Raw genomic sequence first — 27,936 nt, 5'->3', positions numbered from 1 at the left:
ACAAAGGCAGATTTATTGCATTTTCTTGAATTCCTTCCTTTTTTTTTGACTGTAAATGCAGCATTTTTTGTGGAAGATATATTACAAGAGTTTAATCAGTGCTTTGTAACCTTGTGTTTTCCCTTGACCATGTTATTCCAGTTCCCATTAACCTTTGCACAAAGGCATAGGAAAAAAACTTTTTTTTTATTCATGTGTTCAGTGTGGATCTACATTGAATGAGCACACTGCATGACACAGTTCAAGACTGTTACTGCATGATTAAACATTCAGAAACTGTATAAATGGAAGCAGTGTTTGCCAGCATATATATTTTATATATATATATATTTAAAGGTTTTAAAATGGATGCTTTTCAAAGGCAGGTGATTTGTCTTCAGAAGGAGAAATACTTTGTGAACCACTCTTGCCGCTGGAGTTCCTGAGCTTCTGTCATAGGTTCAGGGTGTCTCTGTTCAAAAGATGTCCTGAAAGATGAAGATGAATTAGATGAAGGTGAATGGAAAATTTATAATCCTGTTTTGCACTATTAGTTCGCTTGTAAAGATGTGACATGAATGGGAATCAGTTTATAGACTAACTGCAGGGAAAGAAAGGAGATGCAATAAGCTGGAGAAAGTCTTTGTTGATAGCTGATCATAATGTTAACTGGGTACAACCTGAATAATGTTTTGACAGTTTTCATCTACAAAGGCCAATAAACCAGTACATTAATGCAGATTTTTGGGGATGCAATGTACTCATTGTAGTTTACGTTTTAGTAGACACTTTTCTCCAAACAAATTCCAGTGAACTCTATGTAGTGTTATCAGTCCACACACCTTATTCACCAAGGTGACTTACACTGCTAGATACACTACTTACACCAGGTCACTCATCCATACATCAGTGAAAGACATTCTCTCTGTCACTTATACACTATGGGGGAACCTGAACAGCATACCTCTGGACTGCAGGAGGAAACCCACACAGACTCAGTGTGGATCAAACTCACATCCTCTCACACCACTCAGGTGCTGGGAGACAGCAGCGCTATTCGCTATGCCACCCATGAAAGTCTGTCTTACTCCTCTCAAAAAGACAATTTGCCTAATGGGGTGATTCTGCAACAGAAACGAACCCCATTAGGCAAGATATCGTATTTAATACCAGAGGCATACCTTGGCCAGCTTCTGCACAGTTGATTTGTCATTCATGTTAAGATAACTGGAACAAAAAACTTTGAATAGGTGTAACATTAACCTGGAGGGCTGGGTATAGCTGTCAAAGTTCTGCTGGACCTCCTCCGAGGGTGATCTGTTGTACCTGGGCCCCTGTCGGAGCTCTGGGCCCTGGGCGGTGGGCGTGCTGGTTCGGGAAATGCTCCTGGCATGCTCGAAGCTGGGGGACTTCATTGCCTGGGGGGAGCGGACTCCCGCCGCAGCTTCTGGCCCTAGAAAGCTCTTCTCATAAGAGCTGAGGTTTGGAACACTGGTGACTCGAGGTGGCATCTCCTCCAGCTTCTTCTTCTTGCCCAGGTAGAGAAAAGGTAAGAACACTACTATTATGTCTGTCTGCTTACCAGGTCTGAAAACGTTTCTGTCACACAATGTATCTGGACAGCTATAGCCTCCTGTTGGTGCCATATACTTTACTGTCAACAGCCATGTTTATTTTTACTGCACTCCAGTACTCAGTGTTGTTAATGTACTCTATTAATGTATTAGTAAAGTGGAACATAATAGCCTCGCTGCTAAATATTCTGCCAAAAAGTCATTGTACTGAACTCAGTAATGTGACCTACCGAAAATATTAGTAATAGTTTATATGCAGTAATGGTAATATTGTAGTAATATTTTAATATCTAATAAGTAAAATATTCTTTTTTCAATACTATGTGTAAATACAGCTAAACTGTACTGCATAGTTCAGTCTGGTAGTTGATCTGAATTAGAATTACAGTGTTCGTTACCCTCATTGTTGGTGTGAGGCTGCCTGGTTGAGGTCTGTTTTCGTAGGCTTTCACAGCGGCATTGTCACTTGTCATATGCTGAAGATGTTGACGCTCCTCCTGAAAGACAACCACAGGTTTGTTCTTAACAACAGCAGGCGAGCTTCTGACTAACTACACCGACACATGATTGGCACAAACATGACTAGTGTGACACAGAGAGGAACAGCTTGTGTGGTGCAGTGTTGCTGGGGTCTGGACCCTGTCCTGGAAGCATAAGGATAAAGGCAGAGAACACCCTGGATGGGATGGAATGGGATGCCAATCCATTACAGTGCAATCACAAATGCACTCTTTCACTAAAGGTGATTTAGAGTGATAAATTCACCAGATACATGCCTGGGTGTGGAGGAAACCCACACAAATTTAGGGAGAGCATTTAAACTCCCCACAAACTGAGCCAAAGACCACGAGGCACCAGTTCCACCCTTTGCAGCGCCAGGCTGCCCTTAGTCTTTCCTTTTAAAGAATTTCAGAAGTCAGAATTTCAAAATTAACGACATTATCAGCTCATAACTAGTATATTTTTCACACGTTTTGATGGTCCCTGAACTGAAGTTATTGTGGATTTTTATTATGTAAAGATGGCACTGCTCTCAATTAAGGGTTTAAATAGCGCAGAGAACTACTTACAAGAAGTCGCTTAATTACTTGCTCTCTTTCATTGAGCTTCTCTTGTAGTTTTCCAATTACATGCAGATCCTCGATCCTGGATTCTCGCCTCTTTGACTTCTCATCTTTTTCCCTTAGTCTTTAGAAAAACATAGTATGAAAAGGAAAAAAAAACAGTGAATTTTTGCAGAAAGTAGGGAAAAATGAATAGAAAACAAATTTCATTAAATATTCTATAAGTACAATACTATAGTAAAGTTACCAGAAACTAACCATGACACTGTGCATCAACTTTATGGAAGGTTCACATTTTTAAAGATTTTTATAACATATTACACTGGTAATCTCATGCTTCCAGGTTCAATATAAACATCCAGAATCATAGTCCCCTGTGAAATGTACTTTAGACATATGCCTAGTCACTCTTAAATTAGGAATATAAGCCATAGCATCCAACCAAAATGTATTTGCATGAGATTCTGAGCGTCACGTTAATCATTTTAAGACATAAACCGAACCAGCTCATGTTTTCACATTAAAAATAAACAAAGAGCAAATGCGAAAAGCTGCTTTGCGATATTAATAGCACCGCAGAAGAGGTAGCAATTTACTGTTTGTCTAATCAGTCAATTGTAAATGAAACTGCGGTACTCTGTTTCCAAGGCGACAATTCGTGCTTGCATCCTCGTCTGGGCACTGCTGAAGTCTGACACAATGGTCTGGATCTCCTTTCTGTGCTCTCGCTTCAGGCATTCCACCTCCATGTGTTGCCTGCTCACTACCTCCTCCTCCCAGGACCTGCAAGACGAAGGGGGGGAGGGAGCTAAATTAATCGAGGATTAAACTATCCACAACCGCATTCCCACATGCTTCGGTATCTGGTTGTTTAGCAAGCGTAATATCAAAAACTTCAAAGGCTCAGCTTAATCCATGGTCCATTTCTGTACAATTAACAGTAAGCCCTCTGAAAGGATATTGTAACGAAAATCCAATACACAAACGCTGAATTATTACTGATGTACATCAAGATGGACATTTATTCATTCATTCATTCATTTTCAATACATGCATGTCTCCTGCAGGGGTGTGCCGAGCCAGAGTCTATCCCAGAAGTATAGGGTGTGAGGCAGGGTACACCCTGGATGGAACAACAGTCCATTGCAGGGCACTTGTACATACCAGAGGCAATTAAAAGCACCGGTGCACCTGAACTGCATGGCTTTCAGCTGTGGGAGGAAACCAGAGCACCTGGAGGAAACCCGTGTGAATGTGGAGAACTCCAGGCAGACTGAGTTGCATTCAAACCCAAGGCCGAATGTCCCGCCCAAGAGCCGTGAGGCACCAGTGCTCCTTGCTGCACCACCACCATGCCACAAGGCTAATTAGGTTTGAGAAACTCTCAGAAACGGAGCTTTGCCATAAATAAAAGAAGGATAAGAGGATGGTTGGCCGTGGCTGAGCGCAGCCCCACATGCATATCCCACGCAACTGTGTTTGGGCAGCCTTATGCCTTCTTGCTGGAGGTACCTCTTTTGGTGCTGCTCCGTGCCCTGCAGCTGGTTCAGCTCCTGTGTCTTACTGTCCACCTGGGAGCGAAGGGTGGCCAGCTGTTCCTTCAGCTCGCTGTTCTCCCTCCGCAGGTCCAGCACCTCGCTGTGACACTCATCCAGCTGCCTCTCAAAGGCCTGGACCTGATTCTGCTGCTTGAAATCCTGAGCAAGCAGAAGGCGGATTCGGTAAATATATGAGAATGGGTCAATATCTGCACAGGCTTGGCCATCGCAATCCGTACGCAGAGTCATCAGCTTGACAAGCTACCGGCTATTGCACGGAGGGCCCCAGAGAACTGCTAAAAAAACTGGTGACAATGAAAAACTTTGAACCAAAAATCAGTTCTGGGACAACAGTATATTATTATATTTACATTTTTTATTCATTTACCTGGTGCTTTTCTCCAAAGCAATTTACAATGTTAAGTTACCTGCAATTATTTACCCATTTATACAGCTGGGTAATTTTACTGAAGCAATTTAGGGTAAGTACCTTGCTCAAGGGTATTACAGCTGGAAGTGGGATTTGGACCTGTGACCTTTCTATCAAAAGACAGCAGCTCTAAGCATTATGTTATCAGTTGCTGCTATTATTATTATTGTTATTATTATTACTATCATTATTAATAATAACAATTATAATAGCGATAATAACAGTAATAAATAAAGCTGATGCCTTTCTCTGGAGCAACTTCAATGTTAGGATTATATACTAAGTTACAATGATTTACCCATTTATACAGCTGGGAATTTTTCTTGGAGCATTTCAGGGTAAGTACCTTCATCAAGCAGAGCACAGCAGAAGAGGGGATTTGAACCACACACACACACACATTTTCAGAACCGCTTGTACGATACGGGGTCACGGGGAACCGGAGCCTACCCGGTAACACAGGGCGTAAGGCCGGAGGGGGAGGGGACACACCCAGGACGGGACACACCCAGGACGGGACGCCAGTCCCTCGCAAGGCACCCCAAGCGGGACTCGAACCCCAGACCCACCGGAAAGCAGGACCGTGGGCCAACCCACTGCGCCACTGCGCCACTGCACCCCTGGGATTTGAACCAACAACCGTGTAATGTTTCACTGGTGTAAGACTGGATCAGTCAGTGCGGCAGATGAGACGATGGTCTGAACCTCAGCCAGGATCCTCCTTGTCTGTCCACCAAGCTTGTAGGCACACCCACCTGCTGCAGGGCCACCAGCTCAGTGTGGGTTCGCAGCTCCGCCTGCAGATCCTCCATCTGCTGCATGTGCCTCTGCGTAACCTGGCGGCTCCAGTCGGCGTGCTGCTGCGCCAGCTCAGCTTTCTGTCTGTCTGGAGTACACCCGCGTGGAGAGGACTGACACTCACGGCCGCCTCCCGCTCTCACAGCACTGAGCATTGCAGCAAAGGACACTGGGATGTCCAGTTTGGTCATGCATCCACATCGTGGTAAATCCTTGTAAGGATTTCCCTTGTTGTGAATTGATTTAAGGGTCCAACATGTAAAAGTTATGGTAAGTCACATATTTAAACTTTAATGTCAGATTGAGAAATTATTTTACTGTATTTCATTTAGGTGCAGTGTGTGTCTACAGGAAGTACAACTGTATTATCCAATGAAATGTATAGTTCTTACGGCAGGTATAGTATATATTAATCATTTTACAAAAGTTTTCTTGCAAGCTGCACTGCGTTGTTGATGTGTGGATATGTCAGAGCTAGCACATGGGTATGCTCGTTTGGGGAGGGGGGGCTCCGGGTGGAAAGCCAGCCCATAGCAGGGCACACACACACAACAAACAATTTAGAGTGTCCAGTTCACCTAAGCTACATGTCTTTGGAGTGTGGGAAGAAACCAGAGCAGCTGGCAAAAACCCACACAGGCACAGTAAGAACATGCAAACTCCACTCAGGCTGAGCTGGATTCGGACCTATACCTAAACATGACCTAGGCAGCGTGAGAAAGCAGCAGCACCACCCAGTGTACCACCACATCGCCCTAGAGGGCTCTTGTTCTATCATTTATGATATTCTGCTGGTGATATATTCTTTTCACCAACGAGATGCCGCCCATCAAGAAGAGGGACGAATGAGATTGTTTCGAGCGCAATCAGCTTACCCAAGAGGAGCTTCTGCTGTGCCTGTTGCCGGTGCCGCTCCGCCTGTAGCTCCCCCTGCAGCCGCTCTTCGAGGGTCCGCAGCGCCAGCTGGTGGGCGTGACGCTCGGCCCGTAGCGCCTCCTCCAACTCCTGCACCAGACAGAGCGCAACCTGTCAAGCCCCGCCCCCCGACCCGCCGCCTCGTGCCAATACCCCGATGGGCGACCGCGGCCTCTCGCGCGCCGTCGGCGGGGTGATAATTTTAGCTGCATGGTGGGGCGGGAAAATAAAATAAATAAATGTAATGGTAGTTTAAAAGCACTCACGCAAGCTTTCAAACCCATTAAGATGCAACAGGGAGGTAACCGGTGTACTTGTCACCATACATTACGTGGCCACCGAATCGGGGGGCAAAGTTATGCAGTTTTTAGATCGGAGGGATGTGGATCGTAAAAGATTAAGTGTGGTGTGTGTGTGTGTGTGTGTGTGGGGAGGAATGATGTTCCTTTAGAGGAAGAGTGGATGATAATATTTTTTGATATTTCAGTATTTCCAGTAATATTTCATTGCTTACACAACATTTTAACTAGTTCACAGTTTTTTTTTTTTTTTTTTTTTGTACATCAGCTTCGTTTCAAAACCAGCTCAGGTTGTGTGTAGTTTGCATGTTCTCCACGTGTTGGGTGGGCCTCTGATGAATTTGTAACCCTAAAGCGCGTGTGTGTGTGTGTGTGTGTGTGTGTGTGTGTGTGTGTGTGTGTGTGTGAGAGACTGCCCTGCAACGGACTGGTATCCCATCCAGCGTGTACCCTACCACACGCTCTATACATCCAGGATACACTCCAGACCACTGGGACCCTGCACTACACAAGCAGTTATTAATAATGGATGGACAGAAGTTGGTGAGAAGATGAATGATCTTTGAGAAATATCGTTTGGAAACAGAAACGAAAGACTGCAGAAAACACAATAATTATTATTACACACTCATGACACATTGTAAAAATTTTTCATAGTTCTCAGTTATGTCGATTTTTGCATTATTTATGATGGAAGTTTACCGATCACAAAAATACCACTAGTTCTTCTAGAGTGTCCGTTTTAGCCACAGGATCCTGCAGTCATCGGAAGATTCCAGAAGGCACCAGAACTCTCTAGAAAGTACCTAAACATTCTAGAGAGCATCAGATCCTAAAAAGTACTGGAATATTCGGTGCTTAGAACCTGGTACTAAAATTGGTCAAAATTTACCGATGTCAAGAATGTGGGCTATTTTTCTAAAAAGTGACATATAATACAAACTAACGCCAAAAGTATATTTAATCTAACAAAAGTGAATGGAAAATGCAAAAAAAATGAACATATTAAAATTTTTGTTACATTCTAACAAAACAGAGGGGGGTGCGGTGACACAGCAGGTTTGACCGGGTTCTGCTCTCCAGTGGGATTGGGGTTCGAGTCCCACTTGAGGTGCCCTGTGATGGACTGGCGTCCCATCCTGGGTGTGTCCCCTCCCCCTCCTGTGTTGTCGGGTTAGGCTCCGGTTTGCTGCGACCCCGGTTGGGACAGGCGGTTTCAGACAGTGCGTGTAACAAAATATAATCATATATCATTTATAATAATATCTATTATGAAAGGAAATAATTAATTATTCCATAAAACGGAAGTCTTAATTTGCTGCTCCGCTGAGTAGTTCCGCCACATTCAAACACGGTGGTTTTTATTTCACCTTGAAATCTTGTCCTTCGGCCACTTGTCCTTTCTCCGGGATACTGGGCAACTGCTGCATCTTCAGGCTGTAGCTGATCTTCATGTTCTCCTGACACTTGAGGCCACCTCTGTCGTCACTGAGGTGCAGCTCTCCGCGCTCCCTCGTTTCGGCAGCCGAGCCGATCTTGGCCTCCTCTAACTGTAAAGGGACAAGCGATTAGCGAAGCGGGGCGACGGGGTCTTTTCCGTGCCGCCGTTCCGCCCGATGTGCTCTGCTCCATTTGGCCTCTATGCCCATGTTTGCTGAAACGTGAAAAGCAAAGATGCTGCTGACGGCATCCTCCCCGACGGGGCGTGTGTGTCGCGTCGGACCGCGCGCCGGGTACCTGCGTCCGCAGCTCTTTCACTTTCTCCCTCCAGCTTTCGCTCATCTGCTCCGCCTCCTCGTCCTTCTCCCTCTCCAGGCGGCTCACGGCCAGGAGGTGCTGCTCCGTCAGGTCCTTCTTCAGGCTCTCGCACGCTGCCCTGTCGGAGGGAGGGTGTGCGGAAAGGTCACGTCAATCCGATCTCGGGATCCCGCCGCGTCAGCCGCGTTCCAGTCCGCTTGCTCTTAGTCACGAGCGTGTGAATCACCGCCCCGCTCGGTCCCACCCTCGGCTACTTACAGCGATTTACCTAGTTATGCAGCTGGGTAGTTTTTACCGGAGTAATTCAGGGTAGGCGCCTTGATCGAGGGCACTACAGCAGGAGGTGGGATTGGAACTTGGGTCCTTCGAGTGCCAAGGCGGTAGCTCTAACCACTACGCCCCCTGCTGCCTTACAGGAGCACCCACCTGACATTCCTGCACACCACAGCTGCACAAACGGACTCGGTGTCCCACTTTCGGAATCGCCTCCGCCTCGCCGCGTTCCGTTGCTGGAGGATCGAACCGCTCAACGATTTGTTAGACGCCTAATGGCGCATCCCACCTTATTTTCTCGTCCTGGTGTCTCTCGGCCTGCTTTAGAATTCTCTCTTCGGCAGCGTCCTTCTCCTTCTGGAGCGCCGACACCTCGGCCTGGTGTTTTGCTTTCAGCAGCTCGTGCTCTTCCTGGGAGGAACGTTGAAATCTGATTAAGAGCGACGACCGGCTCCGTTTAATCACGGTACCCCGATACCCCGACAAACGAGAACTGGGGGAAACGGAACGGGACGCGCGGAGCCCGGCTATATTTCCAAAATTACATTTGCTTTAATGAAATATAAATGTCCGATTGGTGGATGTCACTTCCTCGCGGCAGCAGCAACATAAGCCCATTCAGAGCATTATCGCCATCCGCCAGCTTCCGAGGGCCTGGCCAGTTGTCAGCTGATATCACGCCACGCTTTGACAAAACCCTTTATTCAGACACACGTGCCACCTGAGACCCTAAATAACCGTGCGGATAGCGCTGATAACTGGCCCTGCTGCAGGGTCTCCGTTTGTGGAAGACGCCCCTCGGAGCTGCGTAACGGCATTAGCTCGGCTGGATACGGTGGGCGAACGTGGTGTGGCAGCATGTCGTTCCATCACTGTTGCTGTCACACACACACACACACACACACACACTGTATCTTAAACAGTGCTGTTAAAGTGCTGTGTCTTTTTTTCTCTTCATTACTCAGTGGCTGCAAGGGGATATATATGAAACAGATTTTATTTTTTTGTGTGTGTGTGTGTATATATACACAGACAGATTTTTAGTTGATTTTATATATATATACACACACACACACACACACACACACACACACACACACCACTGTTGCCGTGAGGGGGACATGATGGGCCTTGTTTTCCTTTCCCTGGACAACTTACTGCCATATCAGCAACCCTGGTGCAGCGGTGGGGCTCTCCTCTGCATTGCAGCGGGTGGGGGTGGGGGGGGGGAGACAAGGGATGGGTGATCGAGGAGAGTGGGGGGGCTTACCTTTATCTCCGCGGCGATCTGCCGCGCCCTCTCCAGATCCGCTCGTAACCCGGAGCAGCGCTCGCCACAAGGGGGCGCCACCTCCGACGCAGGCTCGGAAGCTCTCGCGCCCTGCTCGATGATGGCCTCCAGCCGGGAGATCTAAAATGGGAAACTGCACCTCAGGCCCTTTCTTTCGCCCCCTGGGAACCCGTCCCGGCGAGGCGCTCGCTTCCGAGCCGCGCCAAGACCCGAAACAGCTGAGGCCCGGGTTCCGTCAGGAAGCAGCTCGCGCCGGCGCAGATGTTCACCCCCCGAACTGCAACGCTGGGTGTCCATGCTGCTGTTCCGCTTGCGTGAGCCATCACGCTCGTGTTGCGATTCTCCCCATGTCTGACCTCTCCATAAGGAAGGAATCGCTTACGTGCTGCAATATTCATGATTTACCTCGACAGGCATTTTAATTCAAAAGTGGAAAGTAAGGCTTTTAATAAAAGGGGCCGCTGCCTCTTCGCTGAGCGCAATGCCACATGTAACGCACAGCCACGGTTGACCCTCATCCATTTCTCTCTCAAAGTTTTCCACACTTCTTTGTTCTGCAGCAAGTTTCAAAACGGTGCAAATCTGAATTTTACGAACAATAAACTAAGCAGCTCCATAAATAGAAACAACAAAAGGCAAATGGAGAAATACACCAGAGTGCTGCAACTTTCATTGCGTCGCCAGTCTCGTTTCCGTACGGTACGCTGATCTACTTTCGCGGCCCTTAGGGACCGGGCAACGGGGGTGCGAGAGTGTATCGCCCCATGGCGTCGGGGGGGGATGGGGGAGTCCCGGAGCTCACCTCGCAGACGGACTCCTGCAGCCGAGCGCACAGAACCTCCTTCTCCCTCTCCAGCTCCCTGCGCTCCTCCTCGCTCCTCCTCCGGAACTCCTCGGCCTGCACCTGGAGCTCCTGCGTACATCGACGACATTGAGCTTAATGACACTCATTAACGAGGGACCCCCCAGGGAGCGGTTCAGAATGAGCCTAATTGGAATTAGGATGGATATTAGCGTTTCAGAAACAAAGAGGATCGGAGGTCAAATTAGCAAGGCATTTCGGGATCTGTTTCGAGTTTAAGCTGGAGCTCACTGTGTTCTTCAAACCGGGCCCCAAGGGGACCCTGCGTGGTGCTGCTGCACCGACTGCACCTTACAGTACGTGACTTTGCTTTGTGCCAAAGACAAAGCGCCCGGGGAAGGCAGAGAAACACTTCATGTATCCATCTGTTATCATTGTCCGCTGCAAGTTTGCAGAGGTCCAGAACCTAACCTGGAGGTGGAGGGCACACCCTGGAGAGGATGCAATCATACATAGACACCCACACTAAGTGCAATTTAGAGTCAGGAATTCATCTGAATCATGTCTTTGGATTGTGGGAGGCTCCCGATGGAATGTGTAAAATCCACGCAAACTAAGCCGGATTTGCGCGGCACCAGTGCTACTTGCTGCGCCACCCTACCTTCTTTATATAAAGCAGTAATGACAATGTTCATTGACGTAAAGGCAGGGTATCGTGTTGATGTATGACATTTAGAGGGATGAGAGCAGTTGTCACTGCTGGGGGCTCTGTTACCGCACTGTCAAACAACCTGAACCCCTTGTTTACACCTGTTTTGCACAGAAACATAAGCTAGGAAAATAATCGTCATAATGTTAATACGAATTTATGAAACCCACAAGGCTGAGAATGCTACAGCTACACAGATTATCATAGGCAGAAGACCGCCTTTTCACACTAGTAGGGTGTTTTACACTTGGTGGATCATGCACAACACTGGAAGCGCTCTGACCTTCTGAGCCTTCTTCCTCTCGACGTCCACGGAGGCCTGTGCGCTCCTCAGCTCGGCGGCTTGCTTCTTCATCAGCTCCTCGAGGCCCTTCCTCAGCTGCTCCCGCAGCCTCGCTCGCTCTTCGTCCATCTGCTGCCTCACACGCCTCAGCTCCTCCGCGTGGGCCCTCTGGAGCTCCTGCCTCTGGGCGGCCAGGGCCTCCGCGTGCTGGGGATGCAAGTCTGTCAGCAACCCTGGGGGGCGTCATCCCTCCACCTGGGGTACCGTCGACTCACATGCGGAAAACCTGGGCATCCCCATCAGCAGCACTGCAGTGATCCCACTTCTTCCACCACGTGTCTGAACTCATAACGGAGCTCATGGCTCAACTCCAGAAGACAACAAAGGCCACGCACTTGTATTTGCTGATGGCAAGTGTGGACTGTCACACACACTTACCATGGGCAAGTACCCTGCACTGGTTATATGGCTTTAGAGGGAAAGAATGAGGCAAGGAGTCTACAGTATGTCTGATATGTGCATATTAATACTTACAATGTAAATACTACAATATGTAAATATAAGTATAAATAAATAAATGTGCATCTGTATTTATATAGACACACAAATGCACATATTTATTTTTACACATGTACACATCACACACACACATTATCTGAAACCGGTTGGCCCATACGGGGTCGTGGGGAGCTAAAGCCTAACCCAGCAACACAGGGCGGAAGGGGACACACCCAGGACGGGACGCCAGTCCGCCACAAGGCACCCCAAGCGGGACTCGAACCCCAGACCCACCGGAAAGCAGGACTGTGGTCCAACCCACTGCGCCACCGCACCCCCATATGTTACATAATATAGATATTTATTTCAGGGTAACAAGTATCCTTTATAACAGCATGTTTAAAGTATATACGAGATATACTGTTCGTATTTCTACTCTGGGCCACTTCAGGTACACCCAGAGTATATATTGGGTCCACAACTTACATGCGCACTTGGGAACAGAAGTCTGTTCATAACACAATTTGTTCGTAAATCCAGCGTCAGTGTTACCACTGTGTCACAATGAATAACAGCTTAATAATACAGAAATCCTTTGATTTATTCACAGATTTGGTTCTCAGAATATTTATTTACACAGTTAATATGGCCACCTTAAAGGTAACGTCTTCATACCCGTTGACTTTAACAGGATTATAAGATCAGTGTTCCCCCAATTTTTACACTAACCCCATGCCGTGAGTGCGGACTGACGCCGACCTGTTACAGGCCCCTCTGCCCTTGTCCAACCTGTACCTGCTTTGCCTGCCGCACGTGGTCACTTGTCTTCCCACTGCTCTGCTGCTCCAGATCGGCGATGCGGCCCTGCAGGCGGCACACCAGCGCCCGCAGCTCCTCGGCCTCGGCGTTCGCCTTGCTCTGTGACGAACACTGGATCATCAGCTCCTCTGCGTTGTTGGAAAGAGTTACACGTTGTACGCACAGACCTGCCGGCGCCCCTCGAAGCTCCCATCTACAAGCAGCGCAACCGGTATAACGGTCACGCCTCTGGGAGAAGCTTACATGGATATGAAAATTACTCGTAATTCCATGGAGAACATTGGATTCACTTTTCACGGGTATTCTTTTGTCAGACTTCTAAATCTGTATTTTTCTTTCATAGAGTGGGGTTTATTACATTTATAGTAGAAATAACAGGGTTAATGTGTAGAATGTTTCTAATGTATTAAACATGACGTTATACATCATGACATCATTAATAGTTTCGCCTCATTTTTGAAGGTCTCTAAATTTTGGTTGAACATCTATGAAGTGGGTTATACATTTGTTAAGAGAATATTGTTTGGATTAATATCAGTGAATGAATGTACTTTGAGTTTGAGATGTATTTTTAAAATAGATGAAGTGTGGGTTGGGAATTTTTGTTTTATAGGATGAAAGATGTCTCACAGATATCAACGTGTAACAAATTGCTTATAATGAGAATAGTGTTGGATTTTATTAAGTCTTGCTTTCCTGCTTTTATGTAGAATGCTGCTTTGTTCTGACTTTTGACATTGTAGTGATTTTGATTATTTTACACTTATCCTCATTATGCGGTCCTAATTAATTCCTGCAAACTGTCTGAATATAGAAAAACCAGATAAAGAAATTACTCTTATTACTTCTTATGGGGAAAAAATTCCAATTTGTTCCAAGCTCATCTTAAGTTCACCACAAAATTACCCTTAATGATCCCTAATATCATGAGGAAAAACTTAACACATTGAAATAGACTGATGAACAATACCATCACATATATAAAATCATTTTTTTAAAAATAACTATTTCATAAAGAAAACATATAATGATAGTTAAAGCAGATGAACTTGCTGGAGGAAGAAAAAGGCTATATTTCATCTTTAAATAAGTGATTAATTAGAAAATAAAAGCACTACAGTGCAAAACAGAAGAGCCAAAGAGAAACACATTAGTGCACAAGCTAGACTCTCTCAGAAAAAAACTGAGAGCATGGGTACATAGCTCCCACAATGCAGTGCATCTCACCGACCCCCCTCCCCCGGTGCATTGGCATTGTCTGCAACCGCTTGTTCCAGGCAGGGTCACGGCAAGACGGAGCCTAACTCGGCAACGCAGGGTGCAAGGCCGAAGGGGGAGGGGACGCACCCAGGACAGGACGCCAGTCTGCCACAAGGCACCCCAAGAGGGCTCGAACCCCAGACCTGCCGCACAGCGGGCACGGGCCAAACTTCTCAGGCAGCCGCTTGGCACAGTTTTCAAATGCAGTGTCAGTCTATCACGCGGCATTGCAAGTTGCGGGCCCAGACTGAACGTCGCACATCAGATAAATGAAATTCCAGACCAATTAATGGTAAGTGCTATTAATATTCACCGTATGAATCAGTGAGAAACCAGATACTGATAATGGGAGATGAGTGTACTTGGCTTAATAATAAGGGGAAAAAAATCATTTTGACGGAGATCAACTTTAGAAGCCTTTAAATACGAGAACAGCTATTTAAGCATGTGCTGTGAAGTAATATTAATGCTCTCCAGCGTTTTCAGAACTGACCAAAGGTTCCAGGAGGCTTGTCCGTTATAGCCTTGAGTCCTTAGCCTGAACTGGTTCAGTGATCTACTCTGCTGCATTAATGGGTAGGAACAGTAGGCTTCATAAGTCACTTTGGATAACATCGGCTGCTAAGCAAGTTAAATAAATCATGACTCAATGGAAGGCTCCTCACCTGACTTGCACTGCAGCTCGTTCTCCTGCAGAAGCAGACGTTCCTTGGCCACAGCCAGCTCCTCCTCGGCCTTCCTCGTGCTGGCCTCCGCCTCCGAGACGCGGCGCCGGGCCTCCTCCAGCTGGCCCTCAATGTCCTAAGCGGCACAGACGGCGTGCAGAGTCACGAGCCTCGGAAACGTCGGCAAGCGGCCCGGATTCCAACACCGCTAATTAGCCGAGCATCTTCAAAGCGCTAACAGGAGTTACTTTACATCTTTATAAAAAAATGTCTTCGCTGTACCCCCCTAAGCAAGCAGGGAGAAAAACTAATTAAATGCTCTGCAATGTTTTATTTATTTTTTGTTGTTAAAGAAACCATTCTGAAAGAGAAATGGGTTTCTGCAGATGTAAGAAGTCCACCGGCGCATACGAAAAATGCTAAACTCCTGTTCATTTTCAGTGCTCGTCATGCAGTTCTCTAGTTTTTGACTCCAATCCCCTTACGCAGAGACGAGTCCCAAAAAAGTAAATATAATGAACATCTAAAGTGTGAATAACCTTCCCCTACGAGATCAAGACTTTAAAAAGCAGTGCTGCCTTGCTAAAGAACCTCTTTGCTCTTCGCAGCAGAGAATAGTCAAACTCCACCATCTGCTCCCCTGTTTGCCAGCTGAGGCTCATGATGAGCTCTGTTCCAGCTCGTCCCCACCATTTCCACCGCTCGCAGCGGAGGAGGCAGCAATTACCTTTGCAGATCCGTCATTTGTGACAGAAGTTGTTTCATGATCACCTGGACAGAGGTGGTTGAAAGAATGAAGAGGTTGAGGGCTGCTTTCCTCCATCAGCATTCAGCTACAGCAGCACGTAGTGAAGCGGTTAGAGACTCTAAACCTGAAGGATGCTGTTCAAGTCCCCAAAAGACCCTTGAGAAATATGCTCGACGTGATCTTGCCCTTAGGACTAATTTACGTAGATCAGAACGCCCATAGGGCATACATCTCTCTCACCTCCTCCTTGGATATTCTGTGCCAGTTGACTAGATTCTCCCACAAAGATACATCTGACTGCATCATCTGAGGAGCAACTGTGAATGCAGCATAGGCCAAACACCTCCAAGATGCGAACGGTGCGAGAATATCCCTATCATAAATAATAGAGAAGAGCGGTTTCCAGTCCTTGCCCTAGAAAACTCTGGTTTTCGTTCCATGTTTTCACATTGTTTGTCGTTCCATCTCTTCTCTTAATTAACCGACTTCAACCGAGACATCAACAGGAGGGATGACACTTCAGTTCTTCGTAAGTAACGTCACACGAAATTGATATGAAATCCTAACATTTTCCAGTTGTTTTAGCAAGCTTGTGTTGGTCAAGGACTACCAAGGACTACTTCTCCACTGCTTGTTCATCCCTGAAATTGAAAGTCTTTAGGTTCCTAAAATAGTGTCAGGTGTGTTTCTGTCAATACCAGCTTCCATTTGTCTGATTATTTGGAGCATTTACCAGAAAGGAATAGATTTGATACTAAGTGGTTGAACTTTGATTCGTCAGAAATGCGGTGCAACGTCTGCTGACTTGGGTCGTTCATTCTGTCGGGGGGCTTTGTTAAAGCCGATCAGTTAAGAGCTCAGCTGAGACAAAACCCAACATACACTGGTTCAAATGAGGGTTGGAAACTATTGCTGGAGAACAATGAGCGACAAGGAAGACATGGAATGTGTTCTTCTCATACGCTCATTTGCGGCTGCTGCCTATGGGAAAATAGATAAGCATTATCTTAAATACTCCTTCTCTTGTCCTCTGGAGCATATCAGCTTCAGGCAAAATTGGGTATATGTGACAGAGCCTCATGTCAGATAACTATTTCCACAATGGTAGTGACATGTACCTGCTTCCTCAGTCTTCTTCCTTGCATTTGAGGACAACACCTCCTAGTCCTAGATGCGAGTTAAGCAGCAAAAAAATTTTACAGGAGTATTGGTGCAATGATATTTACTACACTGTTCATTGAGCATTGTCTGCAGTTGCTGCTCAGTCGTCCTGCTCCACAATTTAAATTTAAAACTTTGATCTGGAATATGAAATTATATTGTTGCAGAGGTTTTTTTATATCAGACTTTGATCTGAAAGTTATATTGTTCCTATAATTTTTTTGTATTGTAACTTTGATCTGAAACATGTATATTTTATTGGTCCATCTGCCTTTTTTTGTAAATGATATTCTTTGATCTGATTGGCCCTGAAACTTCATAGATTCATTGCAAGGGACGCAATGTGGTTAAGTGACGGACCGGACAATACCGTTCCCGTACCTTTGTTCTCTCCTGCAGTTTGAGAGCATGCCTCCTGCTCTCGCTCAGCCTCTGACCCTTGATCTCCAGTTCCTCCTCTGTCTTCTTCAGTTTCTGCTGCAGGGCGGCTTGCAGTGTGTTCCTCTGCTCCAGCTCCCTCTGCTGCCACTGGGCCAGCTTCTCCGACAGGGACTGCTGTAGGGTCCTCCTCAATGCCTCCTGCTCCTCCTGCTGCGCCTCCTTCAGCTCGCTCACCGTCCTCTGGCACTGCTCCTCCACGGTCTGCTTCTCCTCTCGCAGCGCCGCCAGTTCTTCCTGGAGGGTGCACGTCCTGGCTCTGCACACCTCCTCCGAGTGTTCCCTTTCATCCAGGATGGTCTGCTGGAGCTCCCGACACTCCTCCCGCAAGCCTCGGGACTCCTGCCTGGCCAGTTCTAACTCTGCGAGAATGTGCTCCTTCTCGTCCTCCAGCTGCTCCTTGAGCCGATTAAGGGACTGGACCCTGCCCTCCAGCTCCTTCCTCATGTCCAGCGCCTCCCTGGAGACTGCGGCAAGGCGCTCGGCGTGCTCCGTCTCCGTCCTCAAGTCCTTCTGCTCCACCTGCTGCCGGAAAGAATCGAAATTGTCCAGGATCTCCGCCTTGAGCCGCAGCTGCTCCTCCAGCGAGTCCTCCAGGGCCTGCAGGCGCCTGTGCAGCTCCAGCTCCTCTTCGGGTCGAACCTTGCTGGGCACCAGCTTTCCCTGAGCCTCCTCAGCCATCTTGCGCAGCTCCTCTTCATGGGCCTCACGCAAGGACTGCAGTGCTGTCTCCTGCTCCTCATACTTCATGTTCAGGGAGTAGATGACCTGGCAACAACACAGACACAGGGGTTTACCCCACAGCTCACCTTCCCCACAAAAACTTGGTACAGTTTTGCCCAAAAATATGGGTAAAACAGTTTCTCCTCCCTTCTCCTGAAGACCTGCTGAGTTTGCAGGTTCTGGCACCAGTGCCTCATTATCTCAGCTCGAATGAGATGTTAACTTACTGCTGCTGCAAATTCACCATTTCCTGTCTTTCTGTAATAATGAGTTATATAAGAAAAACTGGTTGCCATAGTTTTGTGCTTGTCCTTTGAGTAATAGTTCTTCTTTGGCTTATTTCTGTCAGGCAACAAGTTTGAAACTGCATAATCAATCTTAAGATGGGGAAAATGATTTCACATATCACCTGAGACCGCAGCAAGTAGCACTGCCACCTCACAGCTCCTGGGGGTTGTAAAAGAATATGGGTTCGATCCCCACACAGTCTGTGCGGAGCTTGCTTATTCTCTTCATGTCTGCATGGGTTTCCTCCAGGTGCTCTGGTTTCCTCCCGCAGTCCAAAGACATGCAGTTCCGGTGGATGGGTGACGCTAAACTTCCCGTCGTGAGTGTGTGTGTGTGTGTGTGTGTGTGTGTGTGCGTTTGGCTACCCTGCAATGGACTGGCAATCTCTCCAGGATGTACCCCCCCTCAGCCTTGTGCCCAGTGCTGTTGGATGGATGGATGAATATTGCCCGAGACCAATGTAATGGAAAATTCTGCTTCTGTAATATTTACAGATTCCATAAAAATCAAAAATTATTTGATGGTATTGCACAGAATAATTTCACTTTCGTGCCTCTCCACACCAAGTCCCATAAATTCTGTATTTTACACAACAGAACATTCTTCCCTCAGATTTAGTGAATTAAACAGTACCGGTTTAGAAGAATGCAAATTTCTTCAAATGAACCATAAGCTCCTATGAATATTTCAGGCTCGGCAGCATTTCAGGGAAGTAAAATTACACGCAAGTAAAACTTGGTCTGGATAACCACAGGGCGGTCACAGTGAAAGCCAACCTCGGGCACTGACACCAAAAGAACGAGGAGAGGGGCCTTGACATGGCTTGTATCCATGTCGGAGTGCTACGGCAACATGCTCCGGATGACATCATCTCGTATTACGTGCCTCCCCGTCTTGCTGTCCGACAGCGCTTGCGTTCGCTGTCGCCCCTCGGTCTGTGGCAAACTGCCAAACCAGCCCTGCTTTCTCTTCCCACTTACTTTCTTCTCCATTATGGCCAGATTCCCTTGGTCTTCTCAATTCAGTGATGCATAGGTGTCATCTCCCAAAAGGTCATAGATAACTAAAGTCTGTGATTGCCAGCCCAGTAATGAATCAGCAAATTGTTGTGTTTACTACAGTGGGGGTTCGGGTTTGAATCTCACCATGACACCGTAGACATCTGTGAACAAATGGACTCCCTTGGGAGGGTGACACTGAACGATGTCCATCTACAGATGGTACTGAGCCAGCGAAGCTCCTGCAAGTGCATTACATCACCTGATGAAGCCAGAAACCAGTACAGTGTAAAAAATATGGTGTCTGACAGCATGTACATTGGTGGAGGTGTGTTTTTTACCTGTCAAAACAATTTGTTGGGATTGTGCTCTGGGGGGCATAACAGCAGGACCTTTGGCTACAACTAAAATTGGTTCATTGATGTGAAAGGTGTACAATGAAAGACCACGATATTAAAAACCGCTTTCAAACTGTGGTGTTGGAGGAGAGTTTTAACAACGCCATGGATGGCTACTAAAACAAATAATGTACACAGATCAAACCAAAGCTCTCAGTTGAAGTACAAAAGATGAGACTGAGGTCATCATACTTTGGACACATCATGAGAAGACCGAAGTCAGCGATGTCCGGAAAATTTAGATGAAAAAGAACAAGAGAATGATGAGCGACCGCATGGGTCGACTCACTCACGGTGACAATGGACACACCCGACTACAGCCCAATGATACAAGTGGAGGACAGAATACTGTAGACGAACACTATGTGTTTGCCCGGAGTTGACATTCACTCAACGGGGTGACAAAAACAGCAAAACTGGACATCATTTGTTTGGCCCTTGCTGATATAACTTTGATTCATTATCAGGAGCCCTATGGAACATTATCGAAATCAATATTGAATCTATATTGAAACGTGGGAAGAGAAAGCCATGTTTTCAAGTATACAGGCAGTCCCTGGGTTACGAATGTCCGACTTACGTACAATCCGTACTTATGAACCACCCCCCGTAAAGCCTACTACAGTACGTGCTTAATCGTGTAGTAGGAAGTAGAAAAAATAATGTCGATCAGTGACAAGTGGACATCACTTTAAAGGAAATTGCATGAAGCCTCTGCTTGGTTGAGTCTGAGCACAAGCGAAGGACAGCTAATGTTAAAGATCCATGTTTGGATGTCTTTAGAAGGCTACCGGTCACTTTCCCATTAGAAGGCTTTCAGGCTTTCAGGATGAGCTCTGTATTCTTTTACAATTCATTGCAGAGTGTGTAGCCCTACTTAAGTAATTCAATATAGAACTTCCCCCCCTTCCTGTTACCAAATCAAAGTGTTCTAACATTTTTATTAGCGTTCCGTAGGGTGCTTTGCGCAGCTGAGTCAGCCTACCGAGCGAAAAGTGTAGTTCGGAAGGGGGGTGTTTACAGATGTCTGCCCTGTTGTCTGCCTCGCTATTTAGCCATCGCATTGATCCATGCAGACTTTTTAAACGCGCCGATGCCCACGCGTATAAATCCACGGTTCATAAATGAGCCTGGATTAATTGAAATTCAGTCAACGTGTCCAGAATGGGATACAGTCCTCTGAAACTCCCTTTTCTTTTCAGCATGTCTTTCCGTTATGTACGGCTAATTAAGCTGTCTGCCATATTTATAGCCGCTGATCTTGCACAGGACACTTTCGCTTGATTTAAAAATCTGGATGGAACTCGTACAATGAAATGTTAATGATCAAGGCGAAAGAGTAATGCCACAATGAACGAGAAAGCGGAGCAAATATCACATTATTGCAGGGAATTGTTTAAAATGCAATTGTTTTCAGTTATGAGTGTCAAAAGAAGGGGGTGCGGTGGCGCAGTGGGTTGGACCGCAGTCCTGCTCTCCCGTGGGTCTGGGGTTCGAGTCCCGCTTGGGGTGCCTTGCGACGGACTGGCGTCCCGTCCTGGGTGTGTCCCCTCCCCCTCTGGCCTTACGCCCTGTGTTACCGGGTAGGCTCCGGTTCCCCGTGACCCCGTATGGGACAAGCGGTTCTGAAAATGTGTGTGTGTGTGTGTGTGTGTGTGTGTCAAAAGAAATATTCCCACATGTATCGTGAACCTAAAACTCTTACTATGAGATGTATGTCGCTTTGAAGAAAAGCATCTGCTAAATGAATAAATGTAAATGTAAAACATTTCTGACCTCCAATGAAAACTAAACCGTATTCCATGTGCATCAAAGATGAGCCCAGATCGAAGATTTGTGCCCTCTAACGTCAGATTTTCTGACACTGCTGACACTGATTAGTCCAATGTTTGTTAAAAAGGACCTTGGGACAAACTGGCGTGATGATAATGAGCCGCGTTCTTAAAGCTAACCGGCAGCTGCTCCTCCGAAATGTACACATGGTGTTTGCATTTTGTCTCCAACAGCAGGAGCGAAGAGCAATCAGCTTGGTGATTCTTCTTTTTTTTTTTTGGATGTTCTAAAGAGAAAATCCTTCGGTCAGTTGACCATGCAGCCTCCCCTGTCCGACCTCCTCTCCGGCCCCTGTGTTCTCGTACACAAGTCATACACGCGCACCCGTACACGAGCCAGTTTGCGTAACTCTATTAACTGCTGTCACAGGAGGTCGCTGAGTGACTGCCCTCAAAATCAGTCTGGACAGACTGCAAAACCAGCGCTTGGAGGCCACGCTCGGCAAGCGGTCCTTCCCCACAGAGGGAGGGTGGCTACATCCTCGGCACTTCGCAGGTGGTTATCGCAGCGACGCTCAGAACGTCGGGCGGATCAACTCCATTCCAAAACGGTGAACGGCAAGCAAGGTGCTGTGCCAAAAACCATATTCTTCATTGACACCTTGTGTTATGAATTCCAAAGCCATCTATTCATTAATCTCAGCTTCTAATTTCCACTTAATTTCCCTCGTGGCTCCAATTCCAAATTGGGTTATACTGTGAATCAATAACATTCCGCATGCTATGTAACCTTCCTTATTCATATAAAGCTAGCAATGCATGACATTTTTATTTCACTGATATTATATGAATCACAGTGTGTGCACCATGCTCTGCGACATCCATCGTTTCTAATGCAACCTATTGATTTAAAGGGCACTTTTTAGACATGGACTTTGTCTAATATGAATGAGACAGGTACCCCCTTTCCCTTAGTTGCACTGGGAGTTGCACAGGGCCTTGTCTTCAGCTTGGATTACTTTCTCTGTTAAGGTACTTTCATGCTTGGAGCAACAAGACACAGCTCTGCTCAATGCATGGATGAGCTGTACAAATCTGCTGCACTGTATTGATTAATACTGGAAAAGGTGGAAAGAGGCTGGAGAACACTAAGCTGGACGGCATTTGAAAATCTATCAACGCTCCGCTACCTGTACACCTGTTAGATTTCAGAGAAAGAGCATTATGTTATGCATGCTTAGAGGAAAATGCATCACAATAGAAAGCCCTTTATTATATGTTCCAGTGTCATGGCATCGTTCATCTCCGGTTCTCATTTCCATGACATTCCCCTCGTAGCACAAGCGAAAGCACTGGTGGTATTCTGTACGTCACTTTTCAGTCGCACGACATACAGAGCTATATAATTAACTTTATTATGCTTATAATACATGTCATGCATTATATATGGTGATATATTCCATACAGTTTATATATATGTTTCGACACAGAAGTGACTTATTAGTCTCTGCGTGACTTTTCCTGGACCCCAGCAGGAAGCAATGCCTCCCCAGTGCCATTCCAGTCTTACACAGCTGCTCTCAGTCTCAACCCTCTTTAAATAGAGGCATTTGGTCTGGGGGGGGGCGCAGGGCACAGCACAGCGTACCCTGATATTAGTAGTGTAATGCTGTACGTGGGACACTGCGTCTGAGAGTCTAAAAAGAAACTGCCGTTGTTGGGGAGGGGTGAGGGATGATAGGTTTATGGATGTGTTTTGGGGGGTAGTCCAGCAGCTGGTCGGGGTACTCTTTCTTTCTTCGTGTAATGATAGTGCAGCTGGTTTCGCCCAGCCAGAATGTCTCTGACCACTCTTGGTGTTGGACAAGATTGCTGAGTTTGAACAAGCTTGTCAGGCTGATGGCTGAAACACTTTTAGATTTTCGATTCAGGTTAACCACAACTGATATGTGTGATATAAATATTAGAAATTATGGTGGCACAGTGGTGTGTGTGGCTATAGGTGTACGTGATTGCCTGGGATGGCTTGAGATCCTGCTCAGGGTTTAACCTGCCTCACACTCTATGTTTCTGGGATAGGCTCCAGACCACCAGGACCCTACTGGACAAGAAATTATTGATTGTGAATAGATGAAAAAAATATATAAATTATATATTGTATTCAGGGGGTGCGGTGGCGCAGTGGCGCAGTGGGTTGGACCACAGTCCTGCTCTCCGGTGGGTCTGGGGTTCGAGTCCCGCTTGGGGTGCCTTGCGACGGACTGGCGTCCCGTCCTGGGTGTGTCCCCTCCCCCTCCGGCCTTACGCCCTGTGTTACCGGATAGGCTCCGGTTCCCCGTGACCCCGTATGGGACAAGCGGTTCTGAAAATGTGTGTGTGTGTGTGTGTGTGTGTGTATATTGTATTCACTTAAAGATAAACATTGCTTTCTTTTTAGCTTTAAACAAAACTGTTGGCGATCAATTTAAAAATGGGGGTAAATCAGGTCAGTACTGATAATTATACAGTACAATTAAATAGCAGACAAGATATTCTTAGATAATAATTAAAGCAAATGGAATCACAAAAAAATCTTTCAATGAATTTGGTCAACGTGCGCCAATTATGATCATTTTTATTCTTTAGATCCTCGGCATAAGAGAGCTCAACTTTATAGGACTTTGTCATGAGAAGCATCACAGTAGCCATAGCAGTGTGTACATTATATAGCTGTGAAAGTCTGTTACACAGCTTCTCTCCGTAACACTAACCGAACAGCTTGTATCATGTGCTGATTCTATATTCTGCTTTTAATTGAGCATTTACTTATGCTTGTAACATACATAGCACACAAGCCCAAGGCACAACTGTTAGCCTCTCTCAGTCAGACTGCACAGTTTATCTGACTCTTGGAGATACTCTTTAAGCCATGAGAGATTCGCCCGGCGCACTCTTCCACAACACTCCATCATAATGCTTCTCAGGGGAGACCTGAATTGTTTACCAATCCGTTTCGGACAGGAATTGCGTACCGGGGAGTGCCGGAACAAGGCTGTCACAAAGCGACTGGCATGTTGCACGGATCACCCAAGTAGCGGTGCGATACGCCGTGCATTTTCTTTCCAGTCACTTCGCAGCTCGTTGCCTCCGCTGTCATGGAGACGCACTCACCTTGGGATGGAATCGTGAGCCGCACGGGGCCCAAATTGCTGCCTCCAAAATAAAGCATCCCCTCGTACCAGAACACGACAGCATGGATGATTTACCCCTGATATTATGCATGCAGTATTTTGCAACATGAGCCATGCTGGGAGAAAGGCAGTAAAGGGCTGCAAAGATGCTCAAATTAGGCCATATCTCCTTGGTTACAATGCTGTCAGTTAAGCAAGCGTTTGCATGGCTCGCTGGTAAATTTGATCCACGTCTTGAGAGGGAGATGCACCATTTGTTTCCTGCAAAGTGCCGTGAGACGTGACAGTTGGAACATACACAGTCTCGCATGCGTGATACCGACAGGGAGGGCTCAGATTGCACACTCCCTGTAAATAACATGGGCTGCCTCTCCGAAGCAAAACACTACGGTATCCCAGGCTTTTGGAAATCACAACCTCATTCTTTCTCCATAAAGATCCGTACTGGTGAAAAAGCAGCGATTATTGAAAATGACCTTCTTACAGTTTTTTTTTTTACGGTCACTCGTAGACGCAGAAAAACGCTCAAAATTTTTACGGTTAGAAATCCATAGCGTCTTTTATAATGTCTCATCTCTGACCGGCGCAGATTCCGCTTATGGTTGCCGAGGATGCTTTCACAGAGTTGGAGCGCTTATCTGGAGCATGTGTAGGATGGACACAAAAAAATGTGGGCAGAAAAAGTAATGATGAGATGCAGAACTCGGCACGGTCCAGGCCAACACCACGAGCCCCCCGGGAAAGACTGGTTCTGTTGGCGGTGTGAATGAAATAAACACAACAGGGAGGCGATAAACACCAGACATTTACACACTTCAGGGCAAACACACTTCTCTGTAGGTTCAACACCAGTCACGCAACCAGAGCTGCAAATATAAGGTTGGAATAAAGCTGAAAATATAATCTGATGCCTCTTTAACACCTTCATTGCCAGTTGGACACTGAGATGCCTGAACTGTGTTTCCCTCCACGGTTTCAATACAGGCTTTGGAGCTTCCTGCATTTTTACGTCATCGGGTAACGACGGTGACGACGATGACGATGATGTCGGGTGATGGATGTGGGGGGTAATATGTCCACAGAAATATTGTAAAGCACTAGTTCTTCCTCACTACTCGAATGTTTCTGGTTGTCACAACATCCCTATTTCTCAAGGGCTTCTCCTCGGACGGTTCTTTACATGGGTCTTGTCTTGGATGTGTGTTGTGAAAAGGAAAAAAAAAAAGCACTGATGAAACATATTTTTCCACAAAAAGTTAATATCTATGAGGGATCTTGACACTTGACCCAGGACTGTTGTGGTATTCGTGATTCTCGCGTTTGTAACAAGCAGCATGTCCTGCTTTCTGGCTAAATATACTGGGAGCTGCTCCACCTGTTCGGATGATTCAGCAAGTGGAGGTGCAATGAGGAACTCTGGAGAGAAACCCCTGGCAAACAGTGTCTGCGAGAACATTTTCTTCTCCAGATCCCATCATCACACCCAGGCGTTTCAGGGTGTTGCAAACATCCAGCTGTGAACTATAAACAAGCATTTTGGAAAGCATACCAATAGGCGGTGATGATGTAGGGCATATGTGGGAGAATGAAGCTTCTCTTGAAACGTGCATCAGCTGACACCCACACCCACCCATGCACACGCACACACACACACACACACACACGCATACGTCGCGGGTAAGCTCCCGTGATTAATCTCTTGTGTGCGTGTGTTGCGCGCGATTGTTTGCGCGATGGCATGATGATGGATGATGATGTGAAATATGCGCCGCTAATATTCACATTGTGTGATGCGAAACGTGTCGGGCTCGTGCGTGATCTGACTTACCTTGGTGAGCTGCGCTATTTTCTTGCACATCTTCGTGTGCATCTGGTAGTCGTAGAGCTCCTGCTCGATGTTGGGCAAGTCGGCGGCGGTCCCGTTGCAAGCTCCGCTCGGCTGCGCCGTCTTGCCGGAGCTCGAAGCCATGTCCCCCCCCCCCGCCCTGCCGTGTCGGTGTGCGTCCACGCAGGAGTCTCCCTAGAGATCCCCGCTCGCGATCACAGACGAGACGGCGTGTTTCCCGCACCAGAGGTGACCCCCCGCATTGTGCTGGCAGAACACGACAAGTGAACACACGAGACCGCGCAAGTCCGTCCTCTCCATGGCTTGCAAATTACGCGTTTTAAAGGTGCCGCGCGGCTGCATGCTGCGCGCTCCGCTGGGGGTGAGATGCGGACGCCACGCGCGGCTCCCAGGCGCGCGCAGCTCCTGCTCTCAAGCAGGCGGCTTCATTGATAACTGGGGGGGGGTGTGAGTATGTGCGTGCGGGGGTGTGTATGTGTATGTGTGTGTGTGTGCGCGCGCAGGGGGGGTGTGTGTAGCAGGAGCTCCGACCACCTGTCCCTCTGCAACAAGGGCGGAGAAAAGAGGGTCACAGCGACACACTTCGCGCTGAGCCCCTATAGGTTTTATTTCAGATATAATAATAAAGCGAGTCTCCCGTGGATCTTCGGCCAAAATGCAGCGCAGTAAAGAAGAGTATGCAGATACCATGCCTACTGAATTACTAACAAGTCATTTTATTTTTTGTAATTTATTTTGTCTTTACCATGCCAGTTTGTTTCTTTTTTTTTTTCACTGCAACTTTTTACATTTTATTTTTTAATCAATTACCTGGTCGTATTTTTTTCATCACGTTCCTACTTTTTAAAAAGTGTTTAAAATGCATACTTATTCAATTACCGTGCCTAGTTTTGTTTTTTTTTACTGCGAGTTTTTATTTTTGTTTTTAAAATTATTATACGCAATTTTTACTTCTATTCTTTATTTTATAACCAAATTACAATGTTTAATTTTATATACTATTTATTTATTTATTTAAAGTTCATATTCATCCAGGGGAGTCCAGCAGGGGAAGTTTTAGTGCCTAAACTTTCCAACTAATCCAAGCCAAAAGACAATGAACAGCACCAGAAGTATAATGCTTATAGTAAAACAGTTTTTGTTTTTTAGAGTACGATGGATTGTAGTGTTACGACCGTTTGAGTTACGAGTTTTCGAAGAAACGGAAAAAAAAACTGTTAATTTATGTGTTTTTCCGCTCACTGGTCTGTTTATGAAAAATTGTCGCGAAGCCGATCCAACCTGCGCTTCCACATCCAGCCATTAGTTGGCAGTAAAATCAACGGATCCGAGTAGCGGGCTTGAGTTCACTGCATTAATGTTCAGGTTAAAATCTTTATTGTCACTGGAGGAAAACAGTGAAAATCTTGTGTTACTGTTCTCTCTTCCTATAGTAAGGT

General features: G+C 46.5%; 1 protein-coding gene across 3 annotated transcripts; it reads right to left on the bottom strand.

The window, feature by feature from the left end:
* Positions 1-153: 153 nt before the first annotated feature.
* On the bottom strand, positions 154-26,952 carry fam184b (family with sequence similarity 184 member B). 3 transcript variants are annotated; one of them, XM_029258790.1, is made up of 18 exons: positions 26,480-26,952; positions 17,246-18,070; positions 14,956-15,091; positions 13,007-13,158; positions 11,714-11,920; positions 10,722-10,832; positions 9,899-10,039; positions 8,918-9,039; positions 8,335-8,473; positions 7,968-8,147; positions 6,259-6,388; positions 5,341-5,471; positions 4,130-4,314; positions 3,254-3,400; positions 2,624-2,741; positions 1,952-2,050; positions 1,306-1,508; positions 154-467 (listed from the first exon to the last, which is right to left on the bottom strand). In XM_029258790.1, the coding sequence occupies exons 1-18, from the start codon at positions 26,618-26,620 to the stop codon at positions 377-379; spliced, it is 3,258 nt and encodes a 1,085-aa protein (XP_029114623.1). In that variant the 5' UTR covers positions 26,621-26,952; the 3' UTR covers positions 154-376. The 3 variants fall into 3 exon arrangements, with proteins under 3 accessions (XP_029114623.1, XP_029114621.1, XP_029114622.1); XM_029258788.1 differs by having other exon boundaries at positions 157-467; positions 1,243-1,508; XM_029258789.1 differs by having other exon boundaries at positions 158-467; positions 1,243-1,505; positions 26,480-26,951.
* Positions 26,953-27,936: the final 984 nt, after the last annotated feature.

This window comes from Scleropages formosus, chromosome 16 (assembly GCF_900964775.1).
Source record: "Scleropages formosus chromosome 16, fSclFor1.1, whole genome shotgun sequence".
Taxonomy (NCBI): Eukaryota; Metazoa; Chordata; class Actinopteri; order Osteoglossiformes; family Osteoglossidae; genus Scleropages; species Scleropages formosus.
This window is presented reverse-complemented; position numbering and strand designations above follow the sequence as displayed.

Coding starts and splice junctions, on each gene's coding strand:
- fam184b (XM_029258788.1), bottom strand. CDS start 26,620: ATGGCTTCGAGCTCCGGCAAGACGGCGCAGCCGAGCGGAGCTTGCAAC. Junction 5,472..6,258: donor ACAGCAGAAGCTCCTCTTGG/GTAAGCTGATTG, acceptor GGTGTACTCCAG/ACAGACAGAAAGCTGAGCTG. Junction 1,509..1,951: donor GCCTCACACCAACAATGAGG/GTAACGAACACT, acceptor TACCTGGGCAAG/AAGAAGAAGCTGGAGGAGAT.